General features: G+C 37.5%; 1 protein-coding gene and 1 non-coding gene across 2 annotated transcripts in view; one reads left to right on the forward strand and one right to left on the reverse strand.

Moving 5' to 3' along the window:
* The window catches only part of LOC125923623 (gamma-aminobutyric acid receptor subunit beta-1-like), a 244,589-nt gene that overhangs the window by 129,232 nt on the left and 96,516 nt on the right, over window positions 1-18,841 (forward strand). The window contains exon 2 of the mRNA XM_049632025.1: window positions 6,835-7,055. Within this exon, the coding sequence (XP_049487982.1) occupies window positions 6,835-7,055 (221 nt within the window). The remainder of the gene's footprint in view (window positions 1-6,834; window positions 7,056-18,841) is intronic.
* Window positions 6,006-6,189, reverse strand: LOC125924199 (U2 spliceosomal RNA). Its single transcript, XR_007458340.1, has one exon. It is a non-coding gene; the product is annotated as a U2 spliceosomal RNA (small nuclear RNA).

The raw sequence follows: 18,841 nt of genomic DNA on the forward strand, positions 1-18,841 counted from the left end.
GGCTAAGGAGTAAGCACAACAAACATACATAAATAGTTAACTTAATAGTAGACGATGTTAAGATAAAAGATTATAAATTAACGGCAAACCTGGAGATACAATAACGAATTTCCATGGCAGAATGTATTTAATGGTGACACTGATACAGAAACATTCATTTAAGCAGGAGGTTGCATTAGAAACAGATGTTGTGCGGTTCATTTCAATTACAACTTAAATTGGTTTATTTATCAGACCATTTTTCACTAAATTTTGTTTGCATGAGATGCAAGTTGTGTGGGTTGTTTCCCCCTATCTTTATAAGCTATACTACTTGTTGCCAGCGTACACACCTAGTCTCCAGGTTACTTTTTTAAAATCTAATTTATTGTCAAATTGGCTAATATACAATATGTACAGTATGCCCTTGGTTTCGGGGGTAGATTCCGTGGTTCATCGCTTACATACAACACCCAGTGCTCATCCCAACAAGTGCCCTCCTTAATACTCATCACCCATTTTCTCCTCTTCCCCCACCCCCCATCCACCCTTAGTTTGTTCTCTGTATTTAAGACTCTTTTATGGTTTGCCTCCCTCCCTCTCTGTTTGTAACTATTTTTCCCCTTCCCTTCCCCCATGGTCTTCTGTTAAATTTCTCAAGATCCACATATGAGTGAAAACATATGATATCTGTCTTTCTCTGAGTGACTTATTTCACTTAGCATAATACCTTCCAGTTCCATCCACATTGCTGCAAATGGCATGATTTCATTCTTTCTCATTGCCAAGTAGTATTCCATCGTATATATAAGCCACATCTCTTTATACATTCATCAGTTGATGGACATTTAGACTCTTTCCATAATTTGGCTATTGTTGAAATCACTGCTATAGACATTGGGGTACATGTGTCTCTATGAATAAGCACTCCTGTATCCTTTGAATAAATTTCCAGGTTAACTTTTCTTCAGAATTGTCATTGCGTTTGATAGGGAATCGTCTTGATTAAAGTTAAATATCTTTTCCTCCTCTCTCTTTGCTCTTCCAGTTAATAAACAAAGCCAAATATGTCTCTCTTTTTGTTTTTCGGTCATTTTCCATCTCTGGGTCTCAAATTTCTCATAATACCTCCCTTTTTTGAAAACAGGAAGATAGGCCAGATGACTGAGGTTTTTGTTGGGTTTCCTTAATATGTGTAATTTTTTCTTAATTATATTCTGATATGGATGTTGATCAGCATCATTATTATGGCTTTTTTCTGGTTGGAGAAAATAAAAATGAAGTTAACCAGCACAAAGAAAGCAGAGTTTATTGCAATGATATAAAGAGGGCTCCTAAGAGGTTAAAGTATTAAACATGTCCACATGTCCAGACCTCATGAGAACTAGAAATAAGAAGTAAAAAGCCTTCATGAACTCAGTTGTTCATTCTCCCACAATGTCAGACTCTTCCTCTTACGGCTGTATTTCCCTTTCTCCGGTCGCTTTATGTGTAGGCTGGCTTCCTCTTTTTTTCATAGTCTCTCTTCTCTCATAACCTCATAATAGCAGTGCAGCCCTAGTTCTATGTCATGACTTTTGCACTTAGTCCTACAGCTCCCGTCAGATTCTTTATGCAAGAGCTAATTTCTGGGAGAGGGCTCCGATTGGTTCATCTCATCTTTTTGATCCAGGCACAGGTTTATTTCCTGCCTGTGGATCAGCTGCTTTTAAATTAGGTATCTACTCTCTGTTCCCAAGGTGGGGGTGGTGGTGGGCGGGACAGGATCATGAGATTTCATTGTGGCCTTGTTCGGTCAGCAGGCAGGGCAGTTTCCATCCTAGAAGGGACCACAGAACTGGCAGGCAATGATGCACAGCTCTACCACAATCAGCTCTTAGGAAAAGCAGCCTTAGCTTTGGAAAGAGCACATATTAGAGTTCAACTAAACTGGCATGAATATTTTACAGGGAACATGGATTTGTGGTTGGGATGCTTTATAATGTATGTTCGAACTTGTGAAAGATAAAATATAAATGTGTGCGAGAGCACTGGTTCTTTTATACACACGAACACACACACACACACACACACACACATCCCCTTTCCTGAGAACAGTTTGAAAAGAAGGGATTGTTCGTATGATCCTTCTGTGTGGATGCAATATTACTAGACGTTAAAGCAATATTTTGTCTCTTCACTAACAAGTCAACCAGCCTGAGATGTGCTGGTTGTGGAGGCAGCTCATAAAAGACCACTTTTTTTAGCCCAGCATAACATCTAAGAGCTCATTCTAGTCACAGGCATACCCCAATAAAACACACAACTCTTTTTCCCTAATCCAATGCAAGATAATGCATTTTAACCAAATGATTTCTTATGGTAAAGTGGCAAATTATAAACCATCCAATGTCAGAATTACCTAGCACAAAGTTTTGAGGAATATGTTAAAAGCCCAAGTAGACCAGTGAATATACACAATTTTCATGGTAAATAATGGTAGAGGATTTTGAAATATTTTATTGATATTAAAAGGAAGGATATTTTCATCTAAGGAAGGGTTTCTTAGCTTTGGCACTATTAACATTTTGAGCCAGATAATTCTTTGTTGTGGGGTCTGTGCTGGGTAGTGCATTACGTGTGTGTTGAGAGGGAGCACCCCTGGCCTCTGCCCACAGAGGCCAGTAGCACATATCATCACTCCCAGTTGTGACAACCAAAACCATCTCCAGACATTGCTATATGTCCTCTGGGAGCAACATTGCCTTGAGTTTGAAACCACTGATTTAACCTTTGTTCTCCACAAGAATTATTTATTTATTTATTTAATATGAAATTTATTGTCAAATTGGTTTCCATACAACACCCAGTGCTCATCCCAACAGGTGCCCTCCTCAATACCCATCACCCACCCTCCCCTCCCTCCCACCCCCCATCAACCCTCAGTTTGTTCTCAGTTTTTAAGAGTCTCTTATGGTTTGGCTCCCTCCATCTCTTTTTTTTTCCTTCCCCTCCCCCATGTTTTTTTTTATGATAAATAATTTATTATTCCCTTAACGTTTTTAGATTTATGAAAAATATGACCTTTTGGAGTCTAATGGAGCACTACTGATTTGGTATCATCTGTCTTGCTTTTCCTCAATGAATCACATTCTCTCATGCCTGAATTAGCCTGACCAATTTCATTAGCCAACTCAAACCTGTTAATCCCATTAATTTGCTTCAGTGTCAGAGAATCCCTGATGGCCCATAGTTTTTAAATCCGTTGCTCTTCTTCCTCTCTCAGAGTAGCTTGCATACTTGAGAAATCTGGTTGAACACTTGTAAATACACCCAGAAGAAAAAAGGCTTTAGTGTTCTTGTTCAACGTATTGCTACCTTTAATTTCTTTCTGCAAGATTTTCCATTCTCCCTTGAGTGCTTACACCTTGATTCATAAAGAAATAATAGAAAATCTGGTGTACAAGACAACAAAATGCAGCAATTTTAAGCCTTCCTTTTCTGTCTAAAAACGTAGTATACAAAAACAAGTCATAGACTTTTACTATATTCAGATGTCATTGTTAATATTACTATTAAGATGCAGATAGAAAGAATAATTTCTTTAAAATACAGTACATTGTTTCTCTGACCTGTAAATAATAAATTCTCTCAGAGAGAATTGGCCTGTCTCGCGAGGTTGTAAGAACAAAATGTGATGGGGTTGGAAAGACTACAAAAACCACAGAGCCTCCTCCAGGAGAAAGAGATTATTGTGATGCTCGTACCATCATACAGATAGTACAAAAGAGACACGGCTGTATTTTGGGTCTTTCCATAATCATCATTATCACCACAACCAAACTACCATTCTCCTCCAAAAGTTTTCATTAAGGATATCAATCTCGTATGTCCATATTTTCACTTATCATGGGAATGTCATGGATTAAGATAATAATGCTAGACATACATAAGACAAGTGCAGAAAACTACTTGTGCCACATCACCCACTTCCAAATGTAACATACAAGCATAAGTACATTTTCACTGAATTACTTCTTCTGGAAAATAGGGTAAATTACTGCTCTAATTTAGAAGCATGATGTGAAGTTTAGTCCTTATTTAGTAAAAAAAAAAAGAGCGAGTTGTGGAGAGCAAAGATCTCACTGCATGTGTAGAATTCTCTCTTTACGGGAAACAAACAGTTTCCAGAAAGGGAAAGGGGAAAGTCTATGCAAATGCACACACACACACACACACACACACACACACACACTCACACACACACATACACACACATGCACACTCAAATCTACGCAGAGATTACTCATGTTTACATTATTTTCTCCTTTCCACTCTCCGTTGTTTACTTACCACAAACTCATATTTTAATTATAGCATTTATTATCAGAGTATTGTTTGCCATTATAATCCTTTATAAGTTTTTCCCCATCACATATTAAAATTTTATTGAGGGAAAGTTGGTGTAAGGATTTTGCCCCATGTTCTCATTGTGAGGAAATCCTTTGTATCACCTGTGAAGGTCTGGAAGCTAATGGCTATTCAGCATGAGTACTAAAACATGTTTTCCATTGCTGACTGTGCTGATCATCATGGCAAAGTTTACAATAACATGTCTTTGGATAGTTATTACTTTTCTTACATTGGCTGAATTACAAATAAGAACCGAACACCCAGACTTACAATTGATCACATAAAATTGCTTATTTTTGTGGTCATTGGGGTCCTTCTGCCTGTAAGTTTTTTTTCATAAACATCTTTTTAAAAATAGAAATGCTTATGAAAATGAATATGCACACTCAAAGTAATTTGGAAGTATGATATCAATCTTTAAATAGCAATAATTTTGAAGATCATATATTTGTTTAGCACATTACAGTTTCTAAAGAGCTTTCACCATAATTTCCCAAGTAATGTTCACAATACATTGTGAGTGCTAGTAAATGATATTATTTTCATCTTTAAAATGAGGCATCTGATTGGGCATCTGGGTGGCTCAGTCATTTAAGCATCAGACTTCGGCTCAGGTCATGATCTCATGGTTTGTGGTTCTGAGCCCGGTGTCGGGCTCTGTGCTGACAGCTTGGAGCCTGGAGCCTGCTTTGGATTCTGTCTCATTCTCTATCTGCCCCACCCCCACTTGTGCTCTGTCTCTCTCTGTCTCTCAAAAATAAATAGATGTTAAACAAAATTAAGATTAATTAATTAATTAATTTTAAAAAACGAGGCATCAGAGATACAAGGGGTTAAGTTAGTTACTCATGTTACATAGGTCCACATGTCATAGGCTTTGGAATCAAGGTATTTTGAAATCTAAGGCCCAGAATCTGTTCAATTCATTTTTCCTCCAAAAAGGTGCTATGGTAAAAAATTGAAGAGAATGCAAATGCGAATAGTAGCGGTTGAGAAAGGAAGTGTATGTAACCCTGTGGATTTTCTTTTCTGTTAAATGAAGGTAAAGTGGAAGGAGATTTTAGAGCTTTAAGGGATATTGTGTGATTAATAGTGAAGAGCTAATGTCCTTGTCATTGAACAAGAAAGAATGGCTTTGAATTATTGCAAGATGCCACTTGAGTAAACAGTGTGAGTGTTCTTGAGTATAATGGTTAAAGGACATTGGAGCTCATTATCCAGAATGAATATTGTCTTATATTTTGGGATATTTCAGAAATGGCATACAGATCCATAAAGGGATCTATATAAAGTGCGGTTTGCCCAGATGTAAGGCCCGATGTGAATCAATGTTTCTCAATTAGTGGTATATGCAACAATGGCAGGACACAGACATTGTTCAGGAGTTATGTAGTGTTTTCTTAACTGTCGCTAAAATATTCACAATCACTACTGACAGATAAATATCCTTTAAAAGAAAAAGGGAACTCTCTCTTTTTATTATATTGAGACTCACATCTTAAAGACTTCATGATTTTACTGCTACCATTTTTTAATGGACAATTACACTTTATAGTAATGAAGTTCTTTAAAAACAGACAACAACTAAAACTCTAAGATAATCATCACAGTCCCTTTCCAGTAGCTTGATCTATTTATTGAACCCAAATCTTCCTGACTCTCACTGCCAGGGGAAACTTGGGCAGAAAAAAAATGCACAAAGGGAAGTCCTTAGTGTTATCTTGTACAAGAGGTTTGGAAACAAACTCAAATACAAACCCAACTCTGACGTCAAACCAATTTCTACACTTGATCTTAGCCAAAAGGCTGAGAAGCGATCCCAATTTCTAAAGCAAAGCAAGAGTGAGGTAAGAGAGAAATGGCTGAGCAGTTCCACAGCTGATTTCAGTTCTCAGGCCAAAATGATTATCTCCATCCAAAGGTGATTTTTAGTATCAATAGACAAGTTGTAATTTGCTAGAAAGATCCAGATAATGGTAATTGATGACCCTTATAAGACAAACAGCAGTATTCATTCAAGAGGCAATTTAGAAAACACCCTCTCCTTTTAAGTGCATAAATTTTTAAGTTATTATTGAGCACACATTCCCCTCCAAAACGGTACCATAACTATAATATCCAGATGTTAATTTTTGTGAACATGGATCTTTCAGTACAACTTTCCTTTGTGACCCTCCTCGTGATCATGACCTTAACTCCAAACCTTAAAATTCATTTAAATGGATTTACCCTACATTGGAGGGAATTCTTGTCCACACATTCAATTATTACTCCAACACTTGTAACCTACTGGTTGTCCCATACTTGGAGGTGAAAATTTCAGTGTATTCAAGTGTAACTTCCTCAGGGACAGCAGGACAGTGGATCTCTGGGATTACACAATAGTACGTATTATCTCTTTCATACAGAAGGCCTTTGATGACGGCGATGAGAGTCCAATTTTTTGTTTCCTTTATTTCACAGGATTATACACTCACCATGTATTTCCAGCAATCTTGGAAAGACAAAAGGCTTTCTTATTCTGGAATCCCACTAAATCTCACGCTAGACAACAGGGTAGCTGACCAACTCTGGGTGCCAGACACCTACTTTCTGAATGACAAGAAATCATTTGTGCATGGGGTTACAGTGAAGAATCGAATGATCCGACTGCATCCTGATGGAACAGTTCTCTACGGACTCCGGTAAATGACTTTGTGTTGTATGATTCACTGTTGCTGCTGCTGTTGTTATTGTTGTTATGTTTTATTTTTTACTTTTGGAAATGGGCAGAGGGAAGAGAAGCAAGTAGGAGAATATATAGACACTTTCATCTATGTAACAAAGTTATATTAAAGACCAGAAAAAACTCTTTTGGAATCATTTGAACTAAGTCTAGGCAACTTTGTTCATCAAGGTAAGTGAATTATTTGCCCTAAACTTCAAATAATAAACATAGGAATAAGAAAATGTATGTTTGCCAGATTTTATATCTAACTTACTGTAGAAGTTATATCCTTTTTTAGCAAATTGCTTGATTACCTCAGAGCCACACAGACTGAACTGAAATGTGTTCTAAGTATTGGGTATAGCTACTTAATTATGAAAGAGAATTGGGAACAATACTTTGAAGAAGGAGGAAAATATTTTGTAGTGACTTTGAGAAGATTCATACTGTTTTCATTCCCTTAAGTCTCTCTTTCAGTGTTTGTATTTAGGTATATGATCCATATGGAATTAATTTTTGTGTTTCATGTAAGGTAGAGGTTGAGATTTAATTTTTTTCCATATGAATATCCAATTTTATAATTTATTGAAAAGATTTTTCTTCTCACACCAGATTCTGTTGTTGTCTTTGACTGGATAAGTGGGGGGGGGGGGGTCTAATTCTAGGCTTTATTCTATTCCATTGTTCTATTTGTTGATTCACCAGCAGTATCACACTATTTTAATTACAATAGCCATATGATAAATCATGAAGTAGTGTAAGTCCTCCAACTTTGTATTTATTCTTTAAGACTGCTATAGATATTCTAGACCATTTGCTTCTACCTATAACTTGTAGAATCAACTTGTTGATTTCTACCTGAAAGCATCTGCTGGAATTATAATTGAGATTGCATTGACTCTATAGATCAATTTGGGGAGAATCAGTATCTTAAAATGATCTAACACTCTAATCCGTGAACATGATATATCTTCACTTCTTTAGGTTACCTTTAATTTATATCAACAATAACTTGCACCATAGTGGATTTTGTTTTGTTTGTTTTTAAGAATCAAGTATAAAAGAGGTATCATATACTTATTATTAACCCTCATTTGGTTATGGGTTTATTAAAAATTTTAAGACTAAAATTCAAATCAACTTCCCATTTTACCAAAGAAATACCTGAATTGTGACATTATTGTAAGATATGTAGAGTGGTGGTTCTTTAACCTTTGTTGTCACCTTTAAAAAAAAGAAAACAAACCTTTGTTGTCACCTTATCCTTTTGGGAAACTGTTGATAGCTATATCCACAAACTCATGTATGCCCCAAATTTTCCTATTATTTTAGAGTCTTTATAAGCCCCCTAAAATTCTTCACACACCGCCAACACTAAGCTAAAACTCTAGGTAAAGGATAAAATCATACAACTAATTTCTGTACATTCACAAATACCCCAGAACACTATGCAAGTGAAAAAAAAAAAAAAACTAGATGTGTGATAAAACTTCTGAACTTAACCCAGTGGTTGACTATGTAGTTGATAGATTTGGACTTTATTTACATAGTAAAATAGATTCAGATAAAAATAATGTTTGGAATTTCTTCACTCTTTCAGTACCCCCAAAATCTTTTGACTCTAGTTTAAAATCTCTGACCTAGGGGCGCCTGGGTGGCTCAGTTGGTTGAGTGTCCGACTTCAGCTCAGGTCATGATCTTACAGTTAGTGAGTTCAAACCCCATGTCAGGCTCTGTGCTGACAGCTCAGAGCCTGGTGTCTGCTTCAGATTCTGTGTCTCCCTCTCTCTCTGCCCCTCCCACACTCATGTTTTCTCTCTCTCTCTCTCTGTATCAAAAACAAATAAACATTAAAAAAATTTTTTTTAATCTCTGGCCTAAAAGTCTCTGAGAAAAATGGCAAAATAAACCAACAATTCCCTTGAGTGTATTGATAGTGACTCCTGATGAAATCTACTAATCCAAGATCAGTGGTGATGTTAATAAAGGTATATACCCTAGAAATCAGTTGTAATTTTTTGCCACCTATGAAACTTCTATCAGATATAGCCAAGGTGTAAAAGGGACAAATCACTCTTCTAAAGTATTCTGGGAGAATAATTTCACAACCCAACTTAGTAAGCTAATCAATCACACGTATGATCACTTTATGTGATTAGTCAAGAATGCATAAAAAGTTGTTTTTGATTTTAAAAAAAGGCAATCAGGTGTTTACAGGCAAGAAAGTGGGTTGCAATCTCAGTTTACAGAATCTCACTTCAGGCATTTCTCAAATTATTGGCAGCCTCTACCAATGGGAATTGATGTAAAGGAAGAAAAACATTTGAGAATCTTGAAATTGAACATACCTCATTTTAAACAAATAAAACTGAGGCACAAAATGGCAAGGACCATTTCTAAGCACCTTGTCTATCTAAGGGATTGGGACTAAAATGTAGGCGTCCTGACTCCCATAGTTGTGCTCTTTCACTGCCTTTCAAACACACTTAGAAGAAAACACCTCCTTCCTAGTTGTCCAACCTTGCTCTTTTCCTCTTGGGAGCCAACCCAGACTTGGAGCCCGCAAACAGATCTACCAAGGGAAAACACAAACCCTTTGTCTATTATGCGGACCCTGATTTCTTTTAGGCACCGGCATTCTCCATAAGAACCTCACACCACTTCTGATCTCCTTCTCCTCCCTGTCTTCTTCCCTACTTCTTGCCTCACAGGTTTATTTTTCTTTTTCTGGAGGTTATAAACATCCTGGAGAAACCATAAGCTCTAGCAAAGAAAGCATGACTTCTGGAGTCAGAGGACCAAAAGCGGGCTCAAATTCCAGCATTTCTGATTGTTTAACCTTGCACAAGTTATACAAATTTACTGAATCTACAATAATGGGCTAATAACCCCTTATTCATTGTTGGGAAATTCTTATTAAATAATGAATATGTTAATATATGGTGAATTCTAAATTGTATTTTTCTAAAGTCATTGTGCCTTATATAGCTATATTAGGTGCTGGAGGGTGGTTTTCTAACTCTCAAGAATATCAGTGACCAGAACAGAGATACAGTTATCCAATTAAAAAAAATCATTGAGTACCTGTATATGTTCATATACTCACTGTTCTGGCCCTGGAAATAATTCCCCAGAAGCCTGATAGAAATTTGTCATTATGGCAAAGGGGAAATCACCAGCGACTATGAGTCAAGAGACTTGTGGCTGAACTAGATTGTGCCCTTAAGTAAGCTATTTCCTCCTCTGGGCTTTGGATCCCTCAGTTTTAAAGGGAAGAGATTGCATAAAATTATACCTAAATTCCCTTCCAAATCTAACTTCCATTGCTTCTCTTATCCTATATATTAAGGAATGTTTATTTTAATCCCTCTGATATAACATTTTCTAGTCTTAGAAATGACAACCTGTATTTTTTTTCTTTGTAATTGACTTTTCAAGAATAACTGCCATATATCACTCCCTAGCACATGTACTAGAAAATCCTTATCATACAACATATGTATTGGCATATTTATAGCTGTACTTATTTTAGATACGGGTATTCAGGAGAATGAAATTTCTTGCCTTATCCCTTTTCATAAGTCCAGCTAATAGTCATTATGAAATGAGACCATATACTAATGGGTTGTTTTTAGCAATGATGGGATCAATGGGATTTTCTGAATGTCCCTGAAAGCCCCTTTAACCAGGTATTCCATAATCATAAGACTATATCATTAAGCTAAATAAAATTTTTTCTATATTCAAACTCAGTATGAGATGTTAAAACTTAATGTATTTGAAGCCGCAAGAATAGAGTTGGTTGTTTTCTATTTTTGTGAACTATGTCAAATCAGATTTTATACACAGGGAATGACACACAGTTGCGTTAACACTCTAAAATAACAGGGTGGTGTCTGATGTAAGTCTAGTGCTTTTGGAGGAACCAGACTGCAGTGCAACAGGCATTCAGCAAATAGAAGAGACTCCATTCCTCATGTTTTTTGCTCTCAGGTTACCTCTGCAGTGACAAAATGCATTACACCAAGCAACAGCCCCATCGTCACTATTGCTTCCTCTTCCATTTTGCTAGGGATCTAAATAAAAGAGGTCTGTGATGTGCTGTGAGATGTGGCAGGAGACCGGAATTTATGACTATGTCCCATGATCACTCCACCCTGCTCCTTTCAAAGCACATTATGTCATTTCCTTTCTTTTTTATAATATGTTTATTGTCAAGTTGGTTTCCATACAACACTCAGTGCTCATCCCAAAAGGTGCCCTCCTCAATACCCATCACCCACCCTCCCCTCCCTCCTAACCCCTCATCAACCCTCAGTTTGTTCTCAGTTTTTTAAGAGTCTCTTATGCTTTGGCTTTCTCCCTCTCTAACCTCTTTTATTTTTTCTTCCCCTCACCCATGGACTTCTGTTAAGTTTCTCAGGATCCACATAAGAGTGAAAACATATGGTATCTGTCTTTCTCTGTATGACTTATTTCACTTAGAATAACACTCTCCAGTTCCATCCACGTTGCTACAAAAGGCCATATTTCATTCTTTCTCATTGCCACGTAGTATTCCATTGTGTATATGAACCACAATTTTTTATCCATTTGTCAGTTGATGGACATTTAGGCTCTTTCCATAATTTGGCTGTTGTTGAGAGTGCTGCTATAAATATTGGGGTACAAGTGCCCCTATGCATCAGTACTCCTGTATCCTTTGGGTAAATTCCTAGCAGTGCTACTGCTGGGTCATAGGGTAGGTCTATTTTTAATTTTTTGAGGAACCTCCACACTGTTTTCCAAGAGCGGCTGCACCAATTTGCATTCCCACCAACAGTGCAAGAGGGTTCCCGTTTATCCACATCCTCTCCAGCATCTATAGTCTCCTGATTTGTTCATTTTGGCCACTCTGACCAGCGTGAGGTGATATCTGAGTGTGGTTTTGATTTGTATTTCCCCGATGAGGAGCGACGTTGAGCATCTTTTCATGTGCCTCTTGGCCATCTGGATGTCTTCATTAGAGAAGTGTCTATTCATGTTTTCTGCCCATTTCTTCACTGGATTATTTGTTTTTTGGGTGTGGAGTTTGGTGAGCTCTTTATAGATTTTTGGATACTAGCCCTTTGTCCGATATGTCATTTGCAAATATCTTTTCCCATTCTGTTGGTTGCCTTTTAGTTTTGTTGATTGTTTCCTTTGCTGTGCAGAAGCTTTTTATCTTCATGAGGTCCCAATAGTTCATTTTTGCTTTTAATTCCCTTGCCTTTGGAGATGTGTCAAGTAAGAAATTGCTGCGGCTGAGGTCAGAGAGGTTTTTTCCTGCTTTATCCTCTAGAGTTTTGATGGTTTCCTGTCTCACATTCAGGTCCTTTATCCATTTTGAGTGTGTTTTTCTGAATGGTGTAAGAAAGTGGTCTAGTTTCAACCTTCTGCAAGTTGCTGTCCAGTTCTCCCAGCACCATTTGTTAAAGAGACTGTCTTTTTTCCATAGAATGTTCTTTCCTGCTTTGTCAAAGATGAGTTGGCCATACTTATGTGGGTCTAATTCTGGAGTTTCTATTCTGTTCCATTGGTCTATGTGTCTGTTTTTGTGCCAATACCATGCTGTCTTGATGATTACAGCTTTGTAGTTGAGGCTAAAGTCTGGGATTGTGATGCCTCCTGCTTTGGTCTTCTTCTTCAAAATTACTTTGGCTATTCGGGGCCTTTTGTGGTTCCATACAAATTTTAGGACTGCTTGTTCTAGCTTTGAGAAGAATGCTGGTGCAATTTTGTGTTCTCAGTTTTTAAGAGTCTTTTATGGTTTGTCTCCCTCCCTCTCAAACTTTTTTTTTTCCTTCCCCGCCCCCATAGTCTTCTGTTAAGTTTCTCAGGATCCACATAAGAGTGAAAACATATGGTATCTGTCTTTCTCTGTATGACTTATTTCACTTACCATAACACTCTCCAGTTCCATCCATGTTGCTACAAAGGGCCATATTTCATTCCTTCTCATTGCCACGTAGTACTCCATTGTGTATATAAGCCACAATTTCTTTATCCATTCATCAGTTGATGGACATTTAGGCTCTTTCCATAATTTGGCCGCTTTGGAAAACAGTGTGGAGGTTCCCCAAAAAGTTAAAAATAGATCTACCCTATGACCCAGCAATAGCACTGCTAGAAATTTACCCAAGGGATACAGGAGTGCTGGTGGATAGGGGCACCTGTACCCCAATGTTTATAGCAACACTTTCAACAATAGCCAAATTATGATGTCATTTCCTTTCTTACTCAAAAGTGGAGACCAAACAACCAAATTCCTCAGTGTCATGCATCGAATCCTTAAGCTTCTGTCTTCCTACCTTCCATTTAACTCTGAGGGAGATTTTCTCCTCTTTTGAAGGCCAGTCTCTCCACGTATGCATTTAATTTTATTGCTGCACACTCTTTTCAGACTTTGATCCCTGCTTTTAGCGAATCTTCAGTCTTCCCTCTCCATGGGTTCCTTCCCCTTGGTTTTGTCCTCAAATCGGTCCTCTCACACTTCACCTCTTTGGTTTCCTCTACTCCCTCACCATTTACACCTTGGTCTCCAAAACCCTGGCTGCCGCCCATGGTGCTTTCCTAAAACAGCTCTGTCCAAAATTAACGGCACTGTTGCTGGTTCTCAATCTATACTCCTGACTTCTCTGCATGATTTAAGAGTGGTGACGGACCTCGACTTCAGGACTTCCAAGACCTGCCCCCAAGTTTTTCATTATTGCTCTTCTTTTGGTCTTTTTGCTATTCCCTCACCAGTTGCTCTCTTGCTTCTAGTGAGCTAGAAAGATTCCTTGAGTTTTGACCAACTCACTGATGTGACAGCTTAGATATCTAAAATCCCAATTTATTGAGCTCAGAAAAATATTTGTAATTACTTACTGAGCATTTGTATCTGGATGCCCACCCGGCCAGATACTCCTGACATGGCCCTTATTTCCCTATTATCTGTTTTTCCTAAAACCAGGTTCTCCTCCTTACACAGCTGTTAACAAAAGCCATCATTCTCCAAGTCAATAGGGATATACTTGTAGGCAGTTTTGCCTGTACATCTCTTTTGTCCCGAGGTCCAATCTGTTGCTTCCACTCTGCTGTATCTCAGCTATGTCCATTTGCAAACCATTTCCATCATCTCACTTAACATCCTCACTGTCTGTCACTTCCTGGCCAATTTCCTGTCACAGTTTTTCTTGTTCTCATCACTGCCATCTTATTCCTACAGCCCACGTCAGATCAAATCACTCCCACATGAAAAAAAAATGTCTCCACAGTCCCTATAAAATTACATTTTCATTCTTCTGTCTATAATCTAAGACCATCTATATGTCACCAAACAACTTTCCCACATAATCAGCCATTTTCTTCCTCTCTGAAACCTAAACTTTTATAAAACAACTTACTTGTTTTCTCTAAACACATGCAGGGTGTTTCAAACTCAAGTATGACCCTAATATATGACCCAAATAGATTATATTGATACTAAAGAATGATTTGCTATTTACCTGAAATTCAAATTTCACTAGGTATCCTGTATTTTATCTGACAACCTTACAGCCCTGCTGAGATGCCCTTCCCTTCTCTATTCCCAAACCCCCTTTCCCTCACTCTATCACTGTCTCCCATTTTATCCCTTTTTCTTACAAGCCTCTCTCAAATTCCACTTTCTCTAGGAGGACTTTCACAATCTTTTTAACCAGATAAAAACTCTCTCTGATTTGATACCTTACTTTGCTTTAATCTCATGTAAGCCCATGGGATTTGTAATACTCTTTTGATGTTATATCTTTCTCTGTCTTAGAGTTATTTTCCTGTGATACAAACAAGATTGTATATCCACTGAAAATGTGAACTGTATTTCTTTAACCTTTGATCTCCTCTCTCAAACCAAATATATGTTTGAAAAATTGAAATGAAAATTTGTAGGATGTGGTCACCTGACTCACAATAGATGTCAGCTGCAACATTTCCTATAACTAAATTATGGCTCTTAACCAAAGAGCGATTACCACTATTAATGACCAGATGTGTTCTGCCTCTTGTCCAAACATGATCCAGCTGGCTGCAAACACTGATTCTCTCCAAGGCCTGACCCTGTGGATGCTGAAAAACTGTGTTTATCTTTCCCCGAAAATGGCAGAAATGGATGACTTAATTCCGGGGACGTATTTAGTGGGATGTTTAACCTTCTTAAAACTGCCCTTCCTTTTGCCTTTCCCTCCTAACCCTTGCCTTGGTTTTTCTTTCAAAAGTTCATAATGCTTCTTTCCTGCATTTTCTAGCAAAGGTGAGCATGGGGACAGGTGGTTTTGAGGAGCTATGTGAGAATGGGGAGTGGACTGAATAGTGAAAATCTTTCTGGCCCAATACTGCTCACATTGGACCTTGTAAGTATGTTGAGTGTTTATGTGGGCTTGTGTGCACATATAAGCACATACAGAGTAAGTCACACATACCACATCACTTAAATGAATATCTATAGCGATGAAGTCAAGGGATTTAGCTAAATAACCAAGCATATAAATAATTGCAACTATACTATGCACAAGTGCTATTCTACTACCCAAGTATGTAAGCGTGCTAACCAATACCCAACTATGTAAATAGTTAAAACTATACTATGCTAAGTGCTCTACCTCTATTTCCATATTTAATCTTTACCACAACACTATGAATTGTTTACTATTATTATACTGTAGGACAACACTAAGAGAATCCAAAGTAACTTTTCTTCCCTCATAATTTATTATTTGTCAAGGTGAAACAGGTCAAACAGGTACACACATTACATTTAACTAATAAACTATCTAAATACCAAAATCTCCTTTACTTCCTGTTCCTATATTTCCCTCCCTGTAAATTGCTCTAAAAAAAAAAAAACATGAATCTTTTACGATTACATCCACTTATTGTAAATGTGTTTCTCTATGCCCTGTATTTGAAGCTTGATCAGATTTAGATTATTTTGTTGTGCTTTGGCAACACTGCTTTGTAAGTCATATCGTACACCTCTATCAGGAGACACAGAATGCCTGCTTGTCTCTGTGTTTGTGAGGTGAAGACTGATGAGCAGATTTAGCCATTGACAACTTGATCTTATAATGGTGTAATAATGGTATAATAATCCTGTTAATTTTGTATGTAATCATATTAGTTTGCTAAGGCTGCTGTAAGAAAATACCACAACATGGGTGACAACAGAAGTCTGTAGTCTGACAGTTCTGGAGTCAGCAAGGTTGGTTCCTATTGGGGGCTGTGAGGAAAGGATCTGTTCTAGACCTCTCTCCTTGGCATGTTGGCATGACCGGTTTCTCCCTGTGTCTCTTCACATTGCCTTCTTTCCATGTGTATCTCTGTGTCCTCTTTTTTAAAGGACACTGGTCATATTGGATTAGGACCTACCCCAACGACCTCACTTTAAATTGATTACCTCCATTAAGAACCTACCTCCAAATAAGGTCACACTCTGAGGTACTGGATGTTAGAACTTCAACATATTAATGTAGGGAAACACAGTTCAGCCCATGACAAGTTTAGCAGCTACTGATAATCTTTGCCTACGCCTATTTAGACTTTGCAAACTGGTGATATTCCATCATTCCTTCTTAATTTCTTATCTAGATTTTTCTCTAAACAAGAACTTCCCCTGATCAACTGTTTGGTAATCCTGAAATAAACTTGTTGCAGGGAAGACAGGATAAATGCTTGATTGTTTCCCTTTATTTAGCAGTTTTAAAAATAACTACTTGTTTCCCTAGAATCTCCCAAACGTGACCACTGAGGTTTGACGTTTTGTTGGTTTTTTTGTGTGTGTTTATCATGAGATCATGGGTTGTGACAGGTATGTCTGTTGCAGTCCACTCCACCTGTTGTTACGTTTGACCCTCACTTCGTCTCGTCTTTGGCCACTGGCCTGGCAATCCCTTTAAGTTGGCTCCTGAGTTCTTTCAACATATGATCTCAGTAGTCATTGACAGCTTCCTTGTCTTCTGATACCTCAGCTTGTCCGTTGTCTGTCCTACAAGTAGAGGAGACACATCACAAGTTCATTTGGACATTTCTAATTCAAATTTAAAATTATAGGGCTTTTAAAAAAATTTAAAAAAAAAGACTTTAAGGGGCGCCTGGGTGGCTCAGTCGGTTAAGCGTCCGACGTCAGCTCAGGTCTCGATCTCGCGGTCTGTGAGTTCGAGCCCCGCGTCGGGCTCTGGGCTGATGGCTCGGAGCCTGGAGCCTGTTTTGGATTCTGTGTCTCCCTCTCTCTGACCCTCCCCCGTCCATGCTCTGTCTCTCTCTGTCTCAAAAATAAATAAACGTTAAAAAAAATTAAAATTATAGGGCTTTTATTCAACTTCTTTGATTTTATGTTTGTTTCTTTCATCTTTATTATAAATATTGATTCCTAATGTATAAACATGATTATTTATTTAGTTTATCCTGTTTTATATATAAAAATTATATTTATATATATAACATTTTAAAACCAACAATAATAATATTTTTTAATAAAACTACCAACATCATTGTTACTAATGATGGGATTACTAGAAACAGGTTAAGAGTTCTTTGCAGTGATTTTGCCTTTAGGGCATATCCTATTAGGGACATAGAGTAGAATTACTATTTTTAAAGTTACAGTTTAAGCTTCAGTTTAGGAATAGTTCTGTACTATATGGTTAAGCCACCACTTAAAATGCATTTTGCTTTTGGTTTAGATTTTTTAAATTTGATTTAATTCTATTTCATAATTATATAAAACATTGACATAGTTCTAAAGTCAAACAATGAAACAAAAGAAGTATTACTTCCATTGTGGTCTCAACGCTTTCCCATTTTCTTCCCCTGTAACACTTTAATTTTCTTTAATATTTTCCTTCTATTAGACACACGCATATTGTCACCACCTTTGCCTGAATACAGCACAGTGTACCTGCTACTCTTTACCTTGGGAAGTGATTTTGCAAAGCCGTCATAATTTTGAAAGCAGATTTTAACCCAAGTTTCCTCATTTCAGCCTATATTCTTAGCTCCTACACAGAGCAACTGTTCGCCGTCCCGTTTAAGCTTGTCTTTCCCTGCGGGTTATTTCCGAGAAGACAGTCTTCTCTGTCTGATGCTTTCATTGCTCACCATTATCGGAATGAAAATACTTGGAGAGGGTACCCAGCATAAATGGGAATAGTTCTGCCAAGTGTGTGAGCTTTATAAAATGTACACAACTTTGTCAGGTTTTCTAACGCACAGTAATGACTCAAAATTGCAAGAGACGCTTCTAAGTTTTAGGTTTCAGAAATGAATGTAATGTTAACCAGAAACCTGTGGCCTGACAGGGATTTTGAGAACTCCCTTGCCGTATTTGCTTACCTAGCTCTACTCTGAATCGATTTTTTGATGTTCTTGATAGTGCTTGGCCGTGAGTTGTGCATGAGAATAAAATGAATGGCTACATTTATTGAATGTAAAAGAAAAACAGTTTCCCACTATTTCTTGGAGGATCATTTCATCTTCATGATAAAGTAAAGTAAAACGTAGAGGCAATTATTTTGAAAATACTGATCCAAAAAAAACCCCACCACTATTGATTTTTAAAGCAGTTTGGGGTCCTAACTGTTTCATATTAGCTCTCTACATTGATTGTACACCCTGAAAAAATTATTTCTCTCTCCTAAGGACTTTCTGTGTATAGAAGCAGTTATGATTACATTCAGGAGTCCTGGGCAGATCACACAGGGCTTACTGTGAGATATGTTGGGCAAAGAT

The sequence above is a fragment of the Panthera uncia genome, chromosome B1, assembly GCF_023721935.1.
Source record: "Panthera uncia isolate 11264 chromosome B1, Puncia_PCG_1.0, whole genome shotgun sequence".
Lineage (NCBI taxonomy): Eukaryota > Metazoa > Chordata > Mammalia > Carnivora > Felidae > Panthera > Panthera uncia.